Raw genomic sequence first — 23552 nt, 5'->3', positions numbered from 1 at the left:
GGTCACCTTTTTGTAGAGAACATAATGTTGAAATGTTTAAATGAACGTATGTGTGTAGTCTCATAGATGTATTAGTCCTCTGATTAAAACAGAAGCAGAGCTCGACTCGTTTCATAGCTTATTGCACCCTAAATTACGACTGTGTATCAGTGTATGGAGTATGTGTATTGCTTTATTATGTGTATTTTTTTCTATTTCTATATCTGTAGTGTTTTATAGTTCAATGATACAGGAGGCTGTATATTTTATTTGCACTGAGCACGTGAGAATTAGCGCCTCGATGTGCAGCATCAGTTTCACACTCTGAGTTAGAAGTACGTTTAATTGAACCGTCTCTGTCAATTAAAATAGAAATTCAGATTTTTTTCCCCCAAAAGATCCGATCAAAGTGATTTTGTTACCTTAACATAAATGCACGTCCTGGCATCTGGTGTTAAAGTCCTGTGTAACGTCCACCATCGACCTGTGACTCATACATGTCCTGTAAATGTTCTCCGACCAAAATAAACCACAGCACAACTCCAGTTCAGCTTATTGTACCCTAAAGTACTAAGGTGTATTGGTGTCACATGTAGCCTATTAGTATAGTATTTCCATATGTTGTACATATGCTGTAACGTTTTGTAGTTTAGTGATACTGGAAGCTGTATATGTTAATTGCACTGCACTTCATTCAGCCGCCTCACGTTTGTGATAGTTTCTCGCAGCAGCAGAACACAGCTTGTGTTTGCGATCTCGACTCCTCCCTCATCGCTCCTTGCAGATTTATTTTACATGCAGAAATTTGAGGAGTGATGAGATCATATCTTAAACCCTCTGAGCCGGAGCCTGCAGGTGGATGCTGGGGTGGTGGTGGGGCTGAAAGTATGAGCGCAGTACTGGTGCAGGGCAGCGGTGGCAATGACAGAGCAGAGGGAGAGAGAGCGGAAATCCTGCAGCTTAAAAAGACGCCACGTTGGGAGGAAGTGTTTGTCAGGTGAGTGTGGAGAGTGACGCAGGTCAAGTGTGAAATCAGTGCAGGTGGAGTTAGCTGTCTGAACTAGCTTGCAGGCGTCGTTACATTTTTAACAAGAGCGAAAGAGTTGAAAATGTAAGTCTCTCTGCTGCATCAGTTTCATGTTCAGTAAGTAAAACTGCATCGTCTCTATTGAACAAAATAAAATAAACTTGTGCTCCCTGGTCCTCTGGTGTTAAAGTCCTGGGCTTTGCCCAGCCACCATTAACCTGTGACTCTGGTGGGGTACAGAAGTTTAGCGCTTAATTCACTTACCAAAACATTACCTCTGAATACAACCAAGGGTTATGTTAGACAGCACAATGTATCACAACTATTTGTCTTATAATATAATTGTTATTTTTAGGACCTGGTTAAAATTCAAGGTACTCCAATTAGCTGTGAAGTACAAAATGAGACATCTGTCTGTCCGTCCCTCCATCGGTTTGTCCGTCTGCCTGCCTGTCTGTCTGTCTGCATTTCACCAGTCAGCTGCTCCACTGAAAGAGACGATGTGTGAGACGGGGTGGGGCACAGCAGGGGGACGGACCGCTCACTCAGACACACTCAGACACACTGTCCATCACCGTCTCAGTCTACGACAAATTTAAATACTCTATTTACAATGTTTTACTAACATACAACGAACTAGCATTATGCTAAAGTCTTAGCACGAAGCTGACAATCACCCCCGTAAGTCAACATGATATGCGCTTCAGTGTTCAGGCTGAATGTGAGTGTTTGCACATCTGTGTTTGTGTGTAACAACTGGGAGACACAAACATTCATCATGTCTCGATGTCTGCCGCGCCCATAAATCTCCTCCTACTGAGAGTATGTGTGTGTGTGTAGGTGTGCTGTGTCTGTGTGTGCGTGCTGCATGTGTGTGCTCGTGCTGCATGTGTGACTTTCCGGACCACAAAAAAGGATCAGCCAAAATCTCCAAACTACACAAGCGTAGCATCAACTCCAACATATCCATATTGCTGTAACCCAGCTGCTTCTACACCACAGTCATAGTATTTCTCAGTCACATGGTCGGGCCATGAGACCCTCCACGGGGTGTTTTTGCAGCATCAGAGGTGTTGCAGTGTGCAGGCTCGACCACAGGGTGGCATCATTTCCTTTGCAGAACACACAACAGGAGCTGAGATCCTCCTGAGTCAGGCTGAGGAGACGTGTGAGGAGCTCGGCTGACGGAGGCTGACGGTGCTTTTACACTCTGATTTTATTAATTAGATAAAGACGAGCTTTGAATTTGGGGAGACATAAAGACGTATATCTGAGAGGGTGTGTGTGTGTGTGTGTGTGTGTGTGTGTGTGCAGGAACAGTGTAGTTATGCATTTTAAATTTTAGAAATCACTTTTTTGACTACATGAAAATTGAATAAAAAAATTTAAAGGTTTGGATAAAAGATTTTTCAACATGAGATGTGAAATTGGACGGCTGCTTGTGCTTCCAGACGATGCGTGTGAGAAGGAAGGAAATATGGAGGACGGAGGCCTTCATCGCCTTTCTTTCACTATTCTGAAATGCTAAGTTGCTAATGATTATTAGCATTTATTTAGAAACGTTTAATAAAGTTACACAAAAATAAAGGAAGCAGTTTCAGGTTTAAGTTAAAAAAAAAAAATGCAGGAGCACGAGAATGACGGAGATGCAGCGCAGACTTTCGGCCTTCTTCAGAGCTTTTCAGGCAAATAAGTATGAAGAAAATAAATTATTATTTATGATGAATAATTAAAAGTAATCCATAAGTTGTTGTTAGTCGGCCTTGTTGTTAAATCATTCTTTAAGTGTCGGCTTTAGCGTCCAACACTAAACATTGTATGTCAGAAGGCCGCATTGTCATTTGTGACATAAATAACTACAAATAGCTTTACAATAAGATGTAAACATGTAAGGAGAATTTAAATACTATAAGAGGTCATTTCTCGCTCGGTGTGGTGCCACATCTACCGCTTTTAAATCTACTGTGTTGTCACGGTGACAAACAGCTGCGTGAATCCTGAAGCGTCAGGAAATCAAAATGTCAAATACTTTACAAAATGATCAGAGCAGCGGCGACGGACGTCTTCATGTCCTTAACTTAAATAAACATTTATTATTCAAATCATACCTTTTAATTTAACCCAAAGAGGGACGTGTACTTGGTGGAGTTGGAGGAGACCAAACCAGAGACGTACACGGACAATCTCTTTATAACAATACAGGACTCTTTATAACAATACAGGACTCTTTTGAGGCCCTGTAATTGGAATGAGTACAGTGGGGCGGCTGTGGCTCAGTGGTAGAGTCGGTCGTCTTTCAATCCGAAGGTCGGAGGTTCGATCCCCAGCTCCCTCAGGCTACATGTCGAAGTGTCCTTGGGCAAGACACTGAACCCCAAATTGCTCCCGGTGGCATAGCCAACGGGTATGAATGTGATATCTGATTGACAGTTGGGCACTTTACGTAGCAGCCTCTGCCATCAGTGTGTGAATGGGTGAATGTGATATGTAGTGTAAAAGCAGCTTTGAGTGGTCGCAAAGACTAGAAAAGCGCTATATAAGTACAGTCCATTTACCATTTTACCATTTACAATGAAACGACAAGGTTTGTCTTTTGTCTGCTGGTCGGATGAATATGAAAGTGTTTAACCTTCATAAAGGTCCCCTAGATGGAAAGTCTAGGAGCCGATTAATGCAGCTATTTTCTATTAATATTACGTTTCATTATTAAAATGTATTTATGATTGTAGTACATCTCGTTATTATGCAGAAGAATGATCCTTGTTATTTTAAGAGTCATGATTGTACACAGCTTTGATTGTTGCTAAATTTAACTAGTTATGACTACATGTCTGCAGAATCATCTATAATAATATTTTATAAACGTAAATGTTTTGTATAAAAAACTGAAAACTGGAGAAGGTTCAAATTGTACTTTACAAGAAATAAGTAACTTAACTTTTAACTAAAAGCACAATATTTTCCGCTGGTAAAAAGGGGAGTAGACTCAAAGTAGCACTGACTGGAAATACTCTAGTAAGGTACAAGTAGCTCAAATGAAGCCTGATTACAGCATTTCAGGATATTATATTTAATGTAATTTTGCCCCTACATGACGAGGTGCCACAAGAGGTTTGATTTAAAATATGTCTTAAAAACAGATCTTAAAGGTAGCATTCATCTATTTTAACTACTGTAGGCCGTTAGCTCATTTCGCAGCAGGTAACACTGGTAATGTTTTTTAAAATGTTGTGTGAGAGAAAGAAGACAGAATATTAGTATTTACTGGCACAAACAGAGTTCCTACAGGAGTAAATTGAGAGCCGCAGCAGTCAGCGGCGTGTCGCTCGTCCTCACCGAGCCTATGAACTGGTCCTTTGTGTTTCCTGCCGCAGCTCGCAGCAGAGCCAGAAGCTCCACACGAGTGGTTGATGGAGGTGTAATGACAATGACAATTACAGCAATTATGTGTTATTGTAGGCCATTATGTATTTTGTAGGTTTTGAGATGTAGGCTTTTTCTGTAATTGCTGGCTTATGAAAGGCATAATAATCCCGGGCCAGCCAACCACAGAGGCTACCAGTACCCGCTGCCATGGCAACAAAACATTTATCCATAATGCCGCTCTGTGGATGGTGAAGACAAGAGCATCGGCAGCAGGCAAATTAGCCGTAATGGCAGAGAGAGGAAGGCGAGGGGGGGCAGGACAGCAGACAGAGGGAGAGCTGATGGGTGCTGCGGGTGTGTGGGTGGGGGGGCCTGTGATTGGGAGGTGGGCAGAGAGTGGGTGACTGTAGGAGGAGAGGGTATGATGACCATCTTTCAGACTGTGTGTTTGTGAGCAGAGTGCACAAATTATTACCCGTGTGTGTGTGTGTGTGTGTGTGTGCGTGTGTGTGTGTGTGTGTGAGCAACCTCTCAGGGCAGTTTGTGAAATAGTCACGACAGTATTAACACAGTATCGTGCACACAGACGTATTTCAGGTGTTTTTCAGTGTCAGTCTTAAAGAATATTTCGTGCCTGCAGGAAAGTCTCGTCCTGTCAGGCAGCACGACACTCGATCAACCAAGATAGCGCTGCTAATATCCCGCAGTGAACCAGAAAGCTTTGACATATTCATTTGGCCAAAACCAGGATTTGTTCTCCGGTCATATCCAGTTTTTTTGATGCCTAAACTTAAGAAAAACAATCACAGGAACCTAAATTAAAAACACTGTTTTGTTCAGTTTTTTAATTACTTTTGGGCCTCTTTGCCCTTATTGGGTAGGAGAGTGAAGAGTGATAATATGGGGAGGACCACGAGTCGGAGACGGACCAGCGGCCGCTGCATCGGAGGCCTCGCCTCTGTGCATGGGGCGCGTGCTCTCCTGACTGAGCAGAACCCCAGGGTCGCTGTTTTGGTTAGAATACATTATAAAAACTTTGAGAGGGAAATTAAGTCACGTTGTGTTGGTGACATTACTTATGTCAATCAAAATAATTCAACTAGTTTAAAAGGGGACTTGAACTTTTGTCTCCTGAGTTAAAGTTGTGTGTGTGTTTGACCCTTCCATCAACCCGAGGCATTGTAGTACAATGACAACATTTCACAACTTCAACCACCGCTTCTTTGGGGTCAAGTTCAAATACAGGTCTGTACGCAAATATTGTTTTACTGCATTTATTTCAAACTTAAAGTTTAAATGTCCAGGTACTACGACTTCAGACAACCTTTATGTGTCGTCACTGTTAATCTGAATATGTTTAGCAGATTAAAATAGACAAGCACTACAAAGAGAAAAAGTAAGTCATGACTTCGACAGTGAATCATCAGTGCAAGTTGCCAGGATGTTGTAGCCAGTAAGTTTACGATGAATGCTGCAAGGACGGATGTTGACACTGGGCCTGTGAGAGACGGTTTCAATTCATGAACCATTTTTGTCTTGTGCACCAACAAAACGGCTTTACAAATGCTTTTCTGGAAACACTTTGTTTATAAGCAGCATGTAAACATTTAATAGATGTTTATAACATACTATAATGTACATGGAAGCAGATATACGTGTGTATTAAAACATTTGTAAACTTCTATGAGCATATACAGGTCGATGCTGCTTTATAGACTGATTATAGAGAAATAATACTGTAGATTAATAAACCATTTAAAATGTCTTTGAGGTGCATACGACTATATTATTGTGTGTTAGTGATAACTCAATGTGTGTCTACTTTTAAAAGCTAAACAGGAGGACTTTAAGTGGGACACGATGACTCAGTGATGTTAAAACCAAAATGCATTGTGGGTAAAGAAGACGATGCATGGAGTAAATAAGGAGGATATCTGTGGTTCTGGTGCATCCGGTTATTTTTACGTGACATCGTCTTTATCCGGGTTATTTTTGTGTTTTGGAAGAGGATATTCTGGTGTGAGTGTGTGCGTGCGTATGTGTGTGTGTGTGTGTGTGTACAGTACATGCCTGGTGTGTGTGTGTCAGGGGTGGGTGGTACCGGGACTTGCAGACCAGCCCAGCATGGCACAGAGCAGGAAGTAGGCCAGAGGGGGATTAAATGGCTGCTGCGCCACTTCCTCCCTCTCCCCGCGGCCCATATGATGCTGCTCACTGTGTGTGTGTGTGTGTGTGTGTGTGTGTGTGTGTGTGTGTGTGTGTGTGTGTGTGTGTGTGTCACTGTCGAAACAGTGACAGAGAAAGCCAGGTCCCTGCAGCGACCAGCTCCAGTCGAGTGTTAAGCTATGACATCATCAGCTTGAGGGAACAACAAATTTGCGTGTGTGTGTGTGTGTGTGTGTGTGTGTGTGTGTGTGTGTGTGTGTGTGTGTGTGTGTGTGTGTGTGTGCGTGCGTGCGTGCGTGCGTGCGTATAGGTTAGTGTCTTACACCATGAAAAAAACCCAAATGTTCTGCTGCGGCCTCACTGAGATTTAAAGTCATGACTTACGACAGAGTTTGTAGCTAAAGTAAAATAGAGATGCCTCTGTGACCTTTTAATCCCCCTGCTCTCCGTCTGTTCTGCTAAATTTATTCCAATTATTTTGACTGCAGAAAAATATATATTTGATCTGAGGTTTATGTCGGGTCAGTTTCTACACAAAATACATGAGCTGGAGCGTAATTTGTAGCTGGAGTCGACTAATACGTGCTGAAGTGTTGGTAATAAAAGCAGAATGATATTAGTAGAAAGAGCAGCTGACATCTGAAACCACTGTTTTTACAATTACAGTTTCATTTCTACGGTGGCTGACGAGGGACATCATACTGCACCAGCCCATATGATTTCAATTAGGAGAAAAAGGCTCCAAATTCAGAAACAATGCAAAGTTAAAAACAGGTAAAACAGAGAACAAATACAACAGAAATAAGCTGCAAATTCAGTCATCACAACAGAAGTGCTCCAAGCCTGAAGGGGGCGCTAAGTGGAACAGCTTTATTATTGACGGGAGGGTGATAGAGAGAGCATACGGCACTGAAAAGGGCCTTTTAGTGCTTACTCATGCTGCAGAACTAAGGCCGGAGATATTCTTGCTTTTAAATCTTGCGTTTGCGTACACAACCGGCTGCATCATGAAGCTAATTGTTCACTTATTTGTCTATGCACTACGCGTGTTACTGGAGGATACCTCTAGAGGGCGCACCAGAGAGTTCAGGCCGTATGGCGACACTAGAGGAGGTTACTGTGATGTTCATTCTGAGATCACGGCAAAACAAGCGATAGCTTTTGTGTGTTCAGTGGACAGAACGCACTGTCTGCACCGCCCACTCCGTCTCTCCAACATGTTCCTCCGTGCACGGACGTAACGCTCCCGGACTTGTTTCCATTTAGTTTTGCAGGTTTCCACGTCGACTTCTAAAACAGAACTTATCTGTCTGCAGCTGTTTGACAGGCATGTTTGTCTCTGTGCAGCGGCAATGACACATCGTACACATGTGGGTAATTGAGGACTTGGTCTATCAGCTTGTCTTCAGAACTTTCTGCCATTGTTGTCTCTGCTGCTGTGTTGACCCTTTCACATCCCCTCTGCCTCTACACTGCCCCCTACTGCTCATGTGCGTACATGCAGCATTCCTTTTTGAGGACGTGCACAGCCAACGCTCCAAACCGTATCTCCAGCTTAACCTGCTCGTGGGGAGATTATCTTTAGGGTCTCTGCTGTTAAAAAGCACCTGATTCTTTATTGTGGGAAAGTTCCAGACCTACATGTGATTCTTGAGTATAATGTTTACATAATCAATATTAAGTTTGAAATATTCAAGCTTAGTAATTAACCGTAGGCATGGAGAGTCCATTAGGTCCTAAAAAAGATATTAACTTAGACATTTACACATTTTCTGCCAACGTCTTTCACTTTTTACAGCTCAAGCATCATTTTTTATTGCTTCATTATAACAACCTGACTTTAACATGAAGTTGAGTCAAATGACGCGTGAAAACACAATTTTTTTTAGGAGAATCAGTTAATAACCACTATCTTAATACCCGTTATCTTCAACTGGACTTTAAGGTTGTGTCGAGCCAGCTAACACCAAGAGAGCCTGGCTATGTCGACCTTGCTTTGGCAGTACAGCCCCTCAGGACCACATTTCACTCAAACAAGCAGTGACTCTGGGACTCTACCTCTTTGAGGCAGCCCATGAAGTTGTTGCTGACTGGAGATCCAGGCAGGTCGGCGGTGCTCGGGCTTCCACCCACGTAGAAGAAGTCGTCTGAGCCCAGCATGGTGTAGTCTTCCTGGGTGTAACCCGTGGTGGTCAGAATCCCGTCCACTGATATCGTCACCTGATGAAGAGGAGCGAACAGTGAGAGTGGAAAGACAGAGGATTTTAAAGATGTTCATTGGCCACTTGAGTCTGTGCTTTCACCTGTGATATGGATCAAATAGGACATAGGACAAATTTGATGTTCTTAGAGCCACACCACAGAGTTTAATGCAAACATGCAGGTCACACAGAAAAGCAGAGGACAGACCCACAATAATGAGAAGTAGAGACTAATAACTGCTGACAAAGCCTGGACTGAAGCAGAATCAGTGAAACACCAACGATGGAAGTTTAATGTCTGACAATCAAAGAGAAAGAGATTTAAAGCAGAAATAAATAATTGGACAAACCAGGTGAATTTAAAGGAGAAGAAAAGTGAAACCAAACGAAAGCTGGGAAATATAAAAGTTTTATTTTGTGAGAGGGATGGTAACTTGATGTAAATAAGTCAAAGAGACAAAAAGAAGAAGAACACAGCAAACCAAAAAGTGACATTAAGAATGATATCTACCAGACAGTGGAGCGTGTTTACTGACAGGTATCCAAAGCCTGTTTTCTTTGCAGGGAGGAGGGAGGGGTAACAAACACATGTGTAGAAGTGAACATGACAAAATATGAATCACATGAAAATGATGGACATTTATTCTTTGTATCCGAAAGCATCCACAGCTAAACATGTTCAGGAAGCTTGTACTTATGTTTCTTAAACTGGTGTGCTCTTTCTCAAAAAACATTAAAAAACAGACAATTTCAGGCAGTTTGACGCATATTTAATGTTTTTTATCAGGGTAAATTTAACCCACTGAAAGACAGATCATTTCTGTACTGCTCTTCTTTTTGTTCTTTACAATATTAACTATAAAGTTGCTGCTAAACTCGTGTTTGTTGTAGTAGCAAACCACACTTGTTATAACCACCAACGGGCATTAATACAATGAGTAAGAGAAATAAAGCAGCCATCTAAAGCCATAGTGTCGACTGACGGTGAGCGGGATGAGATCACCCTGAAACTGTTTATCCTCCAGTTAAAAACATCTCAAAATTGGATGTTTAAAGGGAAAATATTTCTGTTGCTTTAACAGTGTAATCTGTTACACACAATGGTGGCTCTAAATGTCACACAGAGATACATTAAAAACATCTAGGTCACTGTCCTACCTTTAGGGAAGATGATGAGGGCCACACGTTAAAATTATTGTGACTATAAATTGAGAATTATTATTTTTCTACTTAGATTTTTTCCTATCTTCTGCAAAAAAAAACTGAAAACATGTTTTGTTCTGTGAATAAACTCTAAATTCTGAGTTCAATCCAATGACTGTATTTAAAGATGGACGACACGTCTCTATCTGCTCTCATTGTACAAAATTGAAGCCAGAATAGCCCCCGTGATAGCCGCTGCCATCTTGTGCTGGTGACGCCATTTGGAGCCAGAGCTGATCAGTAGAGATCGGCGGATCGGTGAAGCCACTTCCGTTAACCAAAACACACACTTCACAGCAGATCAGTTCAATGAGCTATACTGCAGCCGGTCAGCAGGGGGCGAAAGGGAGGTTTTGGACTCGCTTTTAGTAGCTGTCATGTCGTCCATCTTTTTTGTACAGTCTATGGTTCAATCTCATTTTTCACATGTGGTCCTAATCCTGTTCTGTACTACAGATCCCACAGGTCAGTAAACACATGTTTGTGTCGAGCAGCTGGATCAACCTGTCACACATTTCTTCTTTATCAAGCATCAAGTTTGACTCTGGTGAACTTTAACACAAAAATGTTCCCAGTGAACAAACGCAAACCATCTCTACATGACAGACACACGAGAACATCTGGTTAGCAACGCTTGCTAAGTGGAAGCTAGCATGCTAGCTGACAGATTTCAATGTCAGACAGCATAACGGTCTGCTCTAGGTGGCTAACAGAATGCTACCAGCTAACTAGACTATAAGAACTCAACTGGAAAACATCCTCATCAATATTCATCTGCAAAATATTCAAGACAGGCTTCCAACCAACCACAACAATCACTTTCACCATGACACCCCCCCTCTGTGCTTACCTGCCGCAGGTTGCGCGTCACTTTGACATCATGCCACGAGTTGTCGTTGAACTTCCCGTTGACCGGCTCCACGATGGCCTCGAAGGCTCCAGAGCCCAGGTTGATGACGAGGGAGACGGCTCCGTCCTTCAGCGCCAGGTTGACGTAGTCGGCTGACTTGCCGGTGTGGAGGATGAGGCCGTTGCGTTGCCACGTCTTAAAGGAGAGCGTGATCTCGTCGCTGCTGCTCTGGATGGGGTTCTGAGAGAGGTCGTAGCAGAAGTACTCCGAGCCGCGGAAGGTGGCCACGTTCTCTTCCCGTGCTGTAGTGAGAAAGAAAGAACAGTGTTGGGACGAGTAGATTGTGAATCATCAGCAATGACAGCAATGAAAATTAGGAAAACAATACAACCAAGTCAAGACTCAAGTCGCATCAAAGCAAGGCCCAAATAAAGCTCCAAGTTCTCTCAGGACAGACAAATCAAATGATTTAATGATTAATGATTAACTTGTTTCCTTTACTTTTAAGACCAATAACCTTTCATTTATAAGGTCTAAAGATTCAAAATTTCAGATCTGTGGCAATTTTTTATCAATTTAACCAGAACAAAAGTTGACTTAAACTGTCCAAGCCCCAATCCCAACTCTCTCTTGGCCTTATTTCTGGTTTTGGAGCGCTTTAACTGAACCTTCAGAATGGAGCTACAACAGAAAGAGGTTTCATTCCTTACTTAAATATTGGGAATAACAAGTTTGTTTTTCCAGTGTTTGCTAAGATATGAGCTTCTTTCCCCGCTACAGAAGTTACGTTCCATGTTAATACACTGCCTCGTTTACAAAGCATTCTGGGACTTTTCCTCTTCCACTTGGTTTTTCAGTCTGCACCTGAATATGCTTCGCTTATAGGGCGGCTGGAAAGCTAGACGACAACTACCCATGGATCCTTAAAGAAGCTGGACGCCCTACCTGTCATCAGCTGTTGTTTAGTTTGTATTTGTTTGTATTCATGTTCTGATATTCATTTCCTGTTTTACTTTGTATTTTGTCTCGTGTGTTGATCCACTTCCTGTCTTTGTTCTTTATTCCTGCCTTTCAGATTGCATGCCACGCCCTAATAATTCACCTGTGATGTCAATTAGTTTCACCTGTCCCTGTTCATCCCATGTGTATACAGTCTTTGTGTTCCCCTGTGTCTTTGCTAGTTCGTCGTCGTCTTTTGTGTGGATCACCCTGTTTCCTGGTGGCTCCCTGTGTGTTTGATTTTTCCTTTCACCTGGATCCACAGTAAGCCTTTTTGTTCTGCCTTTAGGTTCTCCATTTTGTCAGGATCTAAGATTTTTGATTTGGGTCCTCTCCCCTTTTTGTTGCATCCAAACTGTGACACTCCCCTCTGAAACAGAAGGGCAGGTCGAGTGGACGGCTTAGGATGCAGCAAATCAAGTCACAAGTCTCCACAAGACCTTAAAACACCAAATCATTTCCACGAAGAGGCTGAGATTAAAACGTGTGCCCTAAGTTTTACCAGGTCAACAATCACACCTTCTGCTTTGCAGTCTATAGTCAAGTCTTTGGGCAGTCCAAGTCTCAGGTGGACTCCGCTGGCTGAAACAGCTATACATCAAAAATGTCACTGAGCTATAGTACATGGTTTCTGAAATTAATTTGAAGCTACTAGACATCAAACAAAAATAAAGCAGGTCACAAGGCTAAAAAAACACTTGTGAAAACATCCCTGAATAATTTCAGCCCTCTGTGACTGTCGGAGTCTGTCGGGAAAACAAGAATCTTCAGAAATATGCAGCACATAAGGAAAAAGAATGCCTGCAATGGGAGAAATAAAGGGAGACCGCCGATAGCTATCATCTAACGACATCAAAGGCCTAATCTTGCCAGTTGAAATTGCCATTTCCTGTCAAATAGCCGGCTTGTGACACAGTGGTTACGCTTGTGATGAGACAGAGAGAAGCAAAGATGGGAGGAAAGCCACAGAGAGAAGAGAGAGGAGCGGCTGCAGACTGTATTTTTCACCTTTGTAGAAGAGGAAAGGGGGAATACAGGGATGTGCTGAAAGAAAGAGAGAGGGATAACACAGAGAAATGGTCCAGTCAGGAGTCGTTATCTGTGAGATCATCCTCAATTAACTCACTGTCGCTTAAGCAAAAAATACCAGACTGTGAGCTCAGCCACAACACAGCACAGAACAATCTATCAGCCAGCGAGACGCGTCGACGATCCGCATGAGTGCAGCTTTCATGTGCTCTGCAACAAAGCCCCACCCCCACCCACCACCCCACGCTGGAAAAAAAAGGAAAGAGGGAAAAATGAAACAAAATGGCCACGGCTTTCATCTCCTTAACACAGACACCTCGGGCATCACTTCCTCAAAGAAGAATCATCCCACACAACATGGACCGCTCTATCATGACGGAGGGAACGTACGCCTCAGCGAGTTCTTCTGGAGCCTTTGAACGTGGAAATGAAATTATGATCTCTGCGAGGCCTGATTACGCTCAGCCTCACGTGCTCCAACCTGCCCAGCCTTCTCTTGTCGTTACGAGCACACCTCTTTACTACATACTCGTCTACCACGATGATGTGGAGCTACTGCCAGGTTCAATCCAAGACTATAAGCACAGGTTCTGGACATCCAAAGCATGTTCTGACCAAAGACTGTATGTAAGAGGTGGATGTAGCCTCTGGTTTCAAAGTTAAAGATGCTGACGTGCCTTAAACCTGCTGTCTTTTCAGCGGCCAGCAGGGGTGACTCCCTTTGTAGATTGTATGAAACCAGATGGGAGAATAATCCTATGGTCCTTTATGGTCTCAACTCTAGTTTCAAGTCTTCTTCATTAAAGCACGATGTTCCCATTCTGAGTGAAATAGACGATATAGCATGTATGTTTTAGGGCATGGCAAGTAGGTACTACAGTGGCCTGTCAACCAGCATAGAGATGTAATGTCCCAATCCAGGGGCTGCATGCTTCGAAGGACGTATTTGGCGGCTAAATGCATCACAGCGGCGCATCAAGGCTGTCTTCTTTTAAAGGCTCCTTCAGATGAGGCCGAAAGATGTCCTCCTTTTCCCGGGCTACAAAGGTTCCACTGGGTGCTTCCATTGCGGCCCATGTATCCCGAGATTCATCACGCACCAATTCAAACGAGATCGCTGCCTCTTAAGCAGCCGAGGAATACACTTTAAATGTAAACGTTATTGGTTTCAACTCAATCGAATAGCTAGTGATACAGATTTTAAAATAACGAAAGGGGCCTTGAACAAATGATCTTTAAAATAACAGGTTAAGTTACGTGACGTTAGTTATGCTAGCTAGTTAGCCCGCTAGGTGCCTGCTGCTAGGGCGACAGGAGCAGCGTTTGGTGACGCAAGGGTAAGGCCGGGAACGCAAATAGGAAATCCTCCTTAGACCAGACTGCCTCATTTCAGTCCGGCCTTAGCGTCTCCACAGGCTACGAATGAGGACCGCGTCCTTCAAAGGATGCAGCCCCTGATGATTGAGACACAGCTGTACAACCTGTCCTTCCAATATGGTCGCTTGGGGTGTAAAAAAAAAACAAGATGGAGACCGCCAAAATGCTGAGCTAAACGTCTCTGTGGCTATGTCGACTTCTTTTATACTGTCTACGGCATTGATCAAAGGATTACAATCAGACAAAGAAACATGATTAAAAATAGAAAGCAATGACACAGCAGAACTCCAGTCAAGTACAGTGTAGACTGTACAATCAGACAGAGAACAAAAACATAAAATACATGCGATATACTTTTTCTGGAGCGTAATGAAAGGCTGGGTTTTTTCCTTGGTTAATACTTTCAGAAACCAGAATTCACCAACAATCTCCCCGAGGAGAGCTTCCACATTTCTTTAACAACTCGACATCTTATCTCACTGTCGCTACGACAACCTTGTTTAAAGTCTAACACCTCCAATGATGGGACAACAATCAATTATTCAAAGTCAGGAATGTTTTTTTACAGAGCATTCCTCCAGACCTTCATCCATCAGGTCTGTAATGCATAATGTATTGGCATGCATGCTTCGTGAATACGCTGTGTCCTGGTTGAGCATGTTGGCAGGCCTGGGGCAGCTCTTCACCTGGATCCAACTGCATGCAAAGTGTACTTTGTAAACGCAGCTGTAGAACGTACTACAGTAAAAAGAAGCACGCCATTTCAAAGGCAGGGATGGTCACTGTAGACTGTCAGCCGCCCAAACTGCTTTTAACCTGAATAGTTTGATTTTCATATCACAGGATTAGTGCCACACACGCAGGCCTACACATCAACACAACGTTCTGTTAGTGAGTGTATCGGGCCGAGCAATGTGGGAAAAATTGAAGAGCACAGGTGAAGTAAGGACAGAAAGAGAGGAAGTCCATTTAAAAGACGAAAAGTTAAAGCTGGATGATGCAAAAAAAATCACAAGATACGTTCACAAGCAACGAGCGTGGTTAGTGAAAAACACAGCATGGCGTCTTATTAGCACGTCACATGATCGTTCATTTAGACTAAAACAGAAAGTAAAGTGGGGTATGGTTTCGGGTGTGGCTAGCTTGACAAGTAGCTACCAAGGCAACATGAACAAGGCCTTTCTCAACGTACGGTCATACTAACAGACCAGCAGCTTTACATTAGTGCAGTAGCCTAGGTTCATTTTGTTTAAAGCCTTTTTAAACTAGTCATGATTAGCATCACACTTAATTTCACAGTTACCATAAATTAAGTTTGCATCTAAGCTACTTAGCTTACTTACTAGGGTTTAAAATTTGCTCACTCCTCTCCAGCTCCCCCCTCTGATCCAAATATGGTCACTTCTGACTCCATCAAAAACAAGATGGCAGCAGCTAAAACGCCCAACATGAGCCAGCAAAATAGCTGTCAACAAACCAATTAGTGCGTCTTCTTAAATAAAGTTTGGTGTTTTTTCTACTGGCTAAAAATGTTGCCTAAATGTTAAAGAGAAAGAGTTTGGGGAATCTGGGCAAGCTAACATGCTGCCTTGTTAGCTACTAGCGTCTTTCTTTGGGTCCAGATTTGGTTGTACAAATGACCAAACTGTCTGTAGTCATGTGACCTTAACACTTAAAGGTTAAAACCAGTAGGACGCTCATGTCAGTTGGATTGATGTAAATATTAAAGAAGCTAAAACTTATTGCACAACATCATTTTACGGTCTGGCACCAGAGAAATACATTTATTTTACTCTCTTTTGGACTGGCAAAGTCAACCTGCATCTTGTTGCCAACATGGCTGCCCTAAAATGAGAGAACATCCCTGCTCCTTCTTCATCTACGGCCCACTCGCTGTTTGCAGGGCTGCAAAAAGAACACTGACCAGCTTTAGATGATGATGTTATGGTGTGTAAACACACAGATCCATACATACAACATGATAATATATTTCTGTATTTCTAACATATACAAAAAGAAAGATTCGCTGCACAGTTACAGTCACCCAGAGACGTAGCCGTGGCTATTTTGTTGAAATATGGAACGATAATGAATCGAGAATGAAAAGAACTTCTTTATGAGTGGAATGAGGACGGAGTGAGGAGATTGTTATCAGCCCATAATGGTTTTAATGGCATCCGTAAGCTGTTCCATTTGGAGCCTGCATGTGATGGATGAGCTCCGATGAGTCCTGCGAGGGGTCATCCATAAAGATGTCAGAGGGAGAGGTGGCATAAGGAAAAGTTATGGCCGCAGTAAATCTCCCTCATATTTGGAAGGTAAGGAGAGGCGGTGTGCAGCGTGTTGCAAAGCGCCTGAATGTCTCCTGTTTGTGACTCCAACTTTTTAAACTGCATCTGCTATAAATTATAACACATTTTGTCTCAGCGTAAAGCTGTTTTATGACTTCTTTAATGTTCTGGCTTTAAGTTCCATGAACATTCCCACAGGGGTAAAGGTTGAACGTGACTGTTTAACAGTGCAGGATGACATTCTTTTTCTTCTTCATATATTCATATGATTTATTTTTTCTTGCAGAGCCCGAGCTACAAAACCAGTCAAAGTTGTATGCCCTCTTTGGTGTGGCATTGCGTAGCTTGGCTGGGCAAGCAGTTAACCCTACAAGACATATTTTCAATCATCATAACCGGAGCGACGTCTGCGAGCTACTTCAGGCAGGCAGCTCAAGATCTATTTAAGCTGCAAGATTTCTGCTCTCTCCCTCTGCTCCACCACTGTTTCCACCGCTGCCCTGGCCCAGTACTGCACTCATACTGTCAGCCCCACCACCACCCCAGCATCCACCTGCAGGCTCCAGGTAGAAGGGTTTAAGATATGATCTCATCACTCCTCAAACTTTTGCATGTAAAATAAATCTGCGAGCAGTGATGAGGTCGGAGCTGCTGCAACAAACGTTTCAAACTATTACAAACATGAGTCTGAAATTGAAATTGATGAACTTCTGCAACAAAACCAGTAAATGTTTAAAAATCAAGTTTCTATTTGTGGAATAAGGTTTTTCTGTTGTCCCTCAGATGGGCCTGCTTGGTGTGGTTGGTTGGGATGGTGATAAAAGGCTTCATGCAGCACAGAACCATTGTGTATGTTCTGTATGTTCTACACTAGTGTTTCCTTACCTCTTCATCTGTGCATTTGGATTTAGCCCAACCTGAAACGGGCTTTTTGGACCTCTTTGGGTTTTAATGTTTTCATGAAAGTTTAAATGAAAATGTGCATGTGAAAGTACTGCTTATCCTGTTCAGGGTCGTGAGGGGACCTATCCCAATCTCATTGGGTGAAAGGGGGCGCCAGTCAGTCACAGGGCCGACACACAGAGACAGACAACCTTTCGCACTCACACCTTCACCTACGGGCAATTTAGAGTCACCAGTGAACCTAAGGAGCATGTTTTTGGACTGTGGGAGGAAGCCGGAGTACCTCGAGGGAAGCTACACATGCACAGGGAGAACATGCTAACTCAACACAGAACTTTGTCCAAACCGGGGTTTGAACCAGTGAGTTCTCGCTGTGAGGCAACATCGCTAACCACTGCACCACCGTGCAGCCCATATTTAGGTGTTAAACTGTTCAATAAGCAGTCCCTACACTACCACACCACCCTTAATCAGGGATAAGATGAGGCAGGGGTAAGGATTGTCCTGTCCCAATCAGACAAATGTTAAGCCAAAGAACAGTATGTCACGCCATCTTGGAGTATGATATAACCTTCTTTCCTGCCTAAATAGATAACTCATATATCCGTCATGACAGAAGCTCATTAGGTTTTAGTCTTATGTTTAAAGGGAAGAAAGCTTACAGGAGAAAGTAGGACATAAAAAAGTGTCCCAGTAACCCTGACTTCACCCTTTAGTTTGTCCCTCAGAGGTTTGTCAGAGTTTTGTCATTTCGTTGGCAGACTTCTCTTCAGCTGTCAAATACCCGCCTCAGATATAAGTACAGAGTTAAGGCTCAAAGGCTGTTTAAACTTGGACAACTTTTAAGTGACAGTTAAGTATATGGTGAAATGTTAAACGATCTCTGATAAATTAATAATATTCATTGTTACGTATAAATCATTGATGTTACGACAGGCGTCAGAGGCACCAGCGTAATGGTTGTAGTCTGAATATGAATCTGCAATAAATAAGTCATCGGCTCATAAATAACAGAGTGACATGGTGATTTATGATGATGTAGTGGACTCACGAGCCCTGCACACGGTCTGACAGGCAGAGGAGTGAAGCGTGTGGTCAGGCTGGTTGTTTTTATGTTGCAGCAGTTAGAAGTCGTTTTATGCAACCCACTGGTCCAAAATGTAGCTCTCTAATATCTCATTTAAAAATGAGTCTAACCATTGGAACAAGCCCAAGCCATTACTATGTCCCTCTCACCTGATGACAGTGGGTGGAAACAGGTGAGTCTGCAGAGAGAGAACAGTCTGTTTGTTGAGAGAAAGCAGAGGAGAACACGGTGGAAGAAAGAGGAGCAGCAGAGTGGGGGACGCATTATCTCGGGCGGTGTTGAATGTGATTGCTGGGTTCGTCTTTCTCTCAGGGTAGGGACTGAAAATTAGAACTGAGTGAGACACTTAAGGGGGGACAGCATGTACAACTGCATCCCCCTGGCATGTCGAATGGAGCTGTTCGCCCACACCATCAAAGGAGAGGACTCATAGAAAGAGTGTAGCTTCCTTCTTCCTCTATTTGTAGCTCTCTAGATTACAGCTCCACTCAGAAGAAATGTTTAAATATATAATTATATGATTTATGGACTGAAGTGTGGAATTTTACGTAACGGTTCATCCAGGGTGATGGCTTCCCTAAAATGGGAAAAGAAGTGGGCATTTAGGACGCCGTTGAATTATACAAGTTGAAGTTTCCCATTTTAGTTTTACTCACATTAGGGCCTTAAAGTCAGGATATTCTGGCGTCTGCTGATCCAGTTATGACCATATAAGAAGTGGGCGTGGCCACGGTGATGTCACCAATTGGATTGTGGACGACCGTGTTAACCTACGTTTGGCATTTTGGCAATTACCATCTAGATTTTTGGAGCATGAAGTGGTCATATTTACGACAGGATGAATACACATTGCTAAGCCTCTATGCTGTTTGGCAACCTGTGATTGATAAGTTGCTACCGTGGCAACATCTCAGAGGTCCTCAGCTTCTGTAATGTGATTTATTTCCTAACCCTGTGGTTCAAATATGATCACTACTTGCTCCAAAAAACCAACATGGCGACGACACAAATGCCAAACAGTCGTCCACAAACCAGTTGGTGACATCTCTACGTCCACTTCTTATACACAGTCTCGAGCACATTTTTAAGAAGGATGTGATCACACTAACCCTTTTTATACACCGCAGTTCCACCACGACACCGTAACAAACTTTGCCATTATGTCACCTTTGCCATTTAACATAGAACCAAACAATAACAGTGTAAAGTCGCCCCAGTGTGTGTATTCTAATTTTTTGTTAAAGTAATAATCTGGAAGATTTTCTTCTAAATAAATGTCTGTTAAGTCTCTATCTCTGAATGAGGTAACACAATGGTGACTGAGCCGATGGCCCACTGATGAAAGCCTTTGCATTTGCAGTATATAGTATTATTATGGACTGGCTGTCTGTGGCAAATTTAGCGGAAAACATCACAAGCGGCGCCCAGTTAGTGACGCGTTTGCCATCAGCCAGCAGTGGTTGGTCTGCCAGAGAGGGTAGGCGGAGCTAAGCGGCTGCTTTTCCGCAAGTGTTCCGAGTAAACAGTAATCTAATATGGCTGAACAAACAAAGAAAAGATGGATGACTACAGATACAACTTCAACAAGAAGTGAAAATCCAAAGAAGAAGAAACAAACTCGACGCTCAGATGAAGCAAACAGTCTGAAAAGGAAAGCGACCGTCAGCCAGGAAAAAAGACAGGAAATGTAGGGAGTAAAAAGCGGGGGGATGACATGCACCAAATGATCGGCAGACCGGGAGTCGAACCTGCACAAACTTTACACACTTTGTTGCTTAGTACTGCTCATGGAGGACTCATGTTGGGTCTATCTCTAATTAATAAAGGAGTATGGTCTAGACCTGCTCTTTTTATAAAGTGTCTTGAGATGACTCTTGTTATGATTTGGTGCTATACCAATAAAATTTGATTGATTGATACGGCGCTGTTCGGCCCTGCTGGCTCCATCTCGCCTCTCTTTCTCCTCTGTTACTACCGCAGATGCTGGCTGAGAGGTCGAAGTTCAGCCCACCATTTCGCCTCTGTGTATTCTACATTAAAGAGGAGGTGCAACAGAGGCGTAATAATCCTGCCTTGAACTGTAAAAGAGGCAACTGTTCAGTGATTCGTCTTGATTGCTAAAACACTGGTATTGCTTCGCATGAAGGATCTAGTTGGAGTTTGAAGGCCTCCACCTTCAACAGACAACAACTAGATCTGATTGATTTAGAAAACAATAACTGCCAGCTAGCTACCTGCAGGAATGTCAATGTTTCTTCTTCATGGTTACATAATGGTGTTAACCTGCAGGAGGTTTTGGGTACTTATAAACACACAGTAACAGTAAAGTGCAGTTTTAATCTTATGAAGAGGAAGGCGAGAAAAACATAAATGACAAGATTATCCATTTATAAGCCCACTCCCTCTCTCTCTCTCTCCCTCCCTCTCTCTCCCTCTCTCTCTCTCCCTCTCTCCCTCTCTCTCTCTCTCTCTCGCTCTCTCTCTCTCTCTCTCTCTCTCCCTCTCACATGAAAATGACTCGTTTCTGTCAGAGCTGCAGGTCACGCCACCAAACCCCACACAAGCCGGCAGAGTGGGTGCCAAGCAGCTGTCCTGTAAGAAGCCATTCACAGCCAGCTCATTTGAATTTGCCAGATCCGTTTTTCATCTTCTGGCTTTAGCACCATTTCATTAATTCCTTCATCTTTTCAATTACACGTTTGTGACTACAGCAAGGGCGAAGGGGAGGCGGGGGAGGAGGGGAGGAGAGGGTGAGACTGTTACACAAACATCCAAAAAAATCTGCAACGTGTCAGCAGTGACGTCGAACATTCACAGGGCGGTTCAACTTTGACCTCTATCTCTGCTGGAAGCCAAACATATTATATATTATATTTAAATAACATTTATGTATGTCTTTGGATGGAGTCGCACGTCACAGGTGCATGTGTTAGAGTTTAAACTTTCTGTTATTATCCCTCGTCTTCATACTGACTGTGAAGTCACTGTTTGCATGTTATTTGTTTAAACATCTGCAGGGTGTTGCTCTTTAATTTCATATCTATTTAATGCAATAGTGCAAACAATACTTAGAGACGTGTATTCAGAAGATTATTGTGCATTGAATTGGATTTACTGAGCTCATGCAGATTGTTTCAGTTTGTGCAGAAGAGCAGAGATAAGGCTTAACTCATAGGCCCATATGATTCTGTCTGATGCACGAGAGGAAGGTCATAATGCTTTACAGATTTAAATTATAAGTTCAACTGTCTTATTGATGCTCTATAAACTGGAGACTGCACTGATGGGACGTACGATGCAGTGACTTCCTTCACTCAGATACACACAGCTCAGCAATCAACTGAAGGAAGTGCACAGTATACAGAACAACATGCAATATCAAAAGTTATCACTGTATGTGTTATTAAAGTGGAGACCATAATGATTCATCTAAAATAATGCATGCTCCATCATAGTGCTTTAATGTTAGGAAGCTAAGTGTGGTGCATTTTCAGTCTTGGCTACATCTTAAGGTGTGTTGAGGTAGTCATGTTATAAGCTCCGTCTATCAACGCCTATTTATTACTAGTCCAGTGCATCAGTAAGACAGTTTAACTTTCAGTATAATAAGTGGAGCCCTGCAGGTGCACAATTACGTAAGGGGTTCTTTTTGTTTAAAGCGAAGCAAAGCTACCGAAAGAGAAGTTTTGCCATTTTTTGGTAATGAGTCCTGAATAATTAGTTCTGAACTTTATGATCTTTTAGAAATCCCCCCCGCTGACCTGCAAACATGAGCTTTCTGTCATTTATAGAAGGTGTCTCACAGGGCAGTACCAGGCTGACTGAGCTGACGGCATAAAACCAGAGCACACATTTGCACCATTTTCTGTACTGAGGTTTCCTTTAGCACCACATTTTCTGACTGTATAAAGATGGACGTCGCGTCTCTACCTCCTCTTATTGTACAAAAATGAAGCCAAAACACCCCCAGAGCGGGCGCCATCTGGAATATTAGAAGCCAGAGTCTGCAGTTCAGCTGTTGGAGCTGCAGTATTGACGTCCTGCCCCTTCCTCTACCCAAAACACACATTTAGCTTGTGGTCAGGTAGGGCTCAGGTAGGGCTCAGGTGGGCTCAGTCTGCAACAGAGCAGCTTCTTGTGTCGGTCTGAAGCAGATATTCACGCTCATGGAAAGTTCAATGACTGTAGTGTTAGTGTTAGTTACGTCTCCTCTCGCCGTTCCTCCTCTACTCTGCTGCTCGGGAACAGAACGCTGCAGGAGCCCCATTTGTCAACAGAGCTGTCAATCATGAGGCCACACCCCCTTTTTATAACATCAAATAACTAATTAAAAGTAAACTTGTCAGAAAAATGAACACTTGGACATAAATCAGCATGATAAGAACTAACTATAATGACAGAAACCATGTTTGAGAAAAATGTATTTGACGTGTATTTTGATTTTATAGTTTGACTCATGTCCCATCTGTTAACATGGAGGAGGCGGGCTTTATGAGCTATACTGCAGCCACTCAGTGGTTATCACGGCCTACAAACAACCTCTAGATGGTCACATGATACCAACTGTGGATTAAAAAAATATGTCTGAGCCAATAAAATTAAAGGAATATAATTGAGTACAATTGTAGGATTGCTGGTTCATTACAGCTGGTGGAGGGGCCATTTAAAACAGAGTAAGGAGCATGGACTAAACGTCCAGTTAATAATCTGAAGAGACACATAAGAGAGACAAACAGCAGAGCCTGAGAGGCAACACAAATCAGCACAAGGAGCCGAGGAACATGACGAGAAAATTATAGCTTCGGTCTGAGGAAGCTGCTTTGCATTGGACGAGGTTGATGGAGATCAATACAGTAATGTAGCCAGCATTCTGCATGCACACACACACACACACACACACACAGGCGTGGACACACACCAAAGAAGTTATTACGCGCCCCAGTGAGCGCATTATGATCTCACAGCGACGACATGATGGCCGCTGGTGCTCAGATGGCAAAAAAAGGAAAGCAAATACGAAGCGAGAGATGCAGGAGATGCTGCAGGCGCTAAATTTAGGCTGCGAGGTCGATGT

At 43.0% G+C, this 23552-nt stretch overlaps 2 protein-coding genes across 2 annotated transcripts in view; both read right to left on the bottom strand.

Moving 5' to 3' along the window:
- LOC138591653 (neurexin-3a-like) overlaps positions 1-11090 on the bottom strand; it is a 97402-nt gene extending 86312 nt beyond the window's left edge. The window contains 2 exon segments of the mRNA XM_069662306.1: positions 8597-8758; positions 10793-11090. Coding sequence (XP_069518407.1) covers positions 8597-8698 — 102 coding nt within the window. The 5' untranslated portion in view covers positions 8699-8758; positions 10793-11090.
- LOC138590770 (neurexin-3a-like) overlaps positions 9886-23552 on the bottom strand; it is an 87392-nt gene continuing 73725 nt past the window's right edge. Inside the window, exons 5-6 of the mRNA XM_069661126.1 lie at positions 10793-11094; positions 9886-9897 (exon numbers count right to left, since the gene is read on the bottom strand). Coding sequence (XP_069517227.1) covers positions 9886-9897; positions 10793-11094 — 314 coding nt within the window. The remainder of the gene's footprint in view (positions 9898-10792; positions 11095-23552) is intronic.

This window comes from Semicossyphus pulcher, unplaced genomic scaffold (assembly GCF_022749685.1).
Source record: "Semicossyphus pulcher isolate SPU_LCO1_2020_fin unplaced genomic scaffold, fSemPul1.0.p SCAF_14, whole genome shotgun sequence".
Classification (NCBI taxonomy): Eukaryota; Metazoa; Chordata; class Actinopteri; order Labriformes; family Labridae; genus Semicossyphus; species Semicossyphus pulcher.
This window is presented reverse-complemented; position numbering and strand designations above follow the sequence as displayed.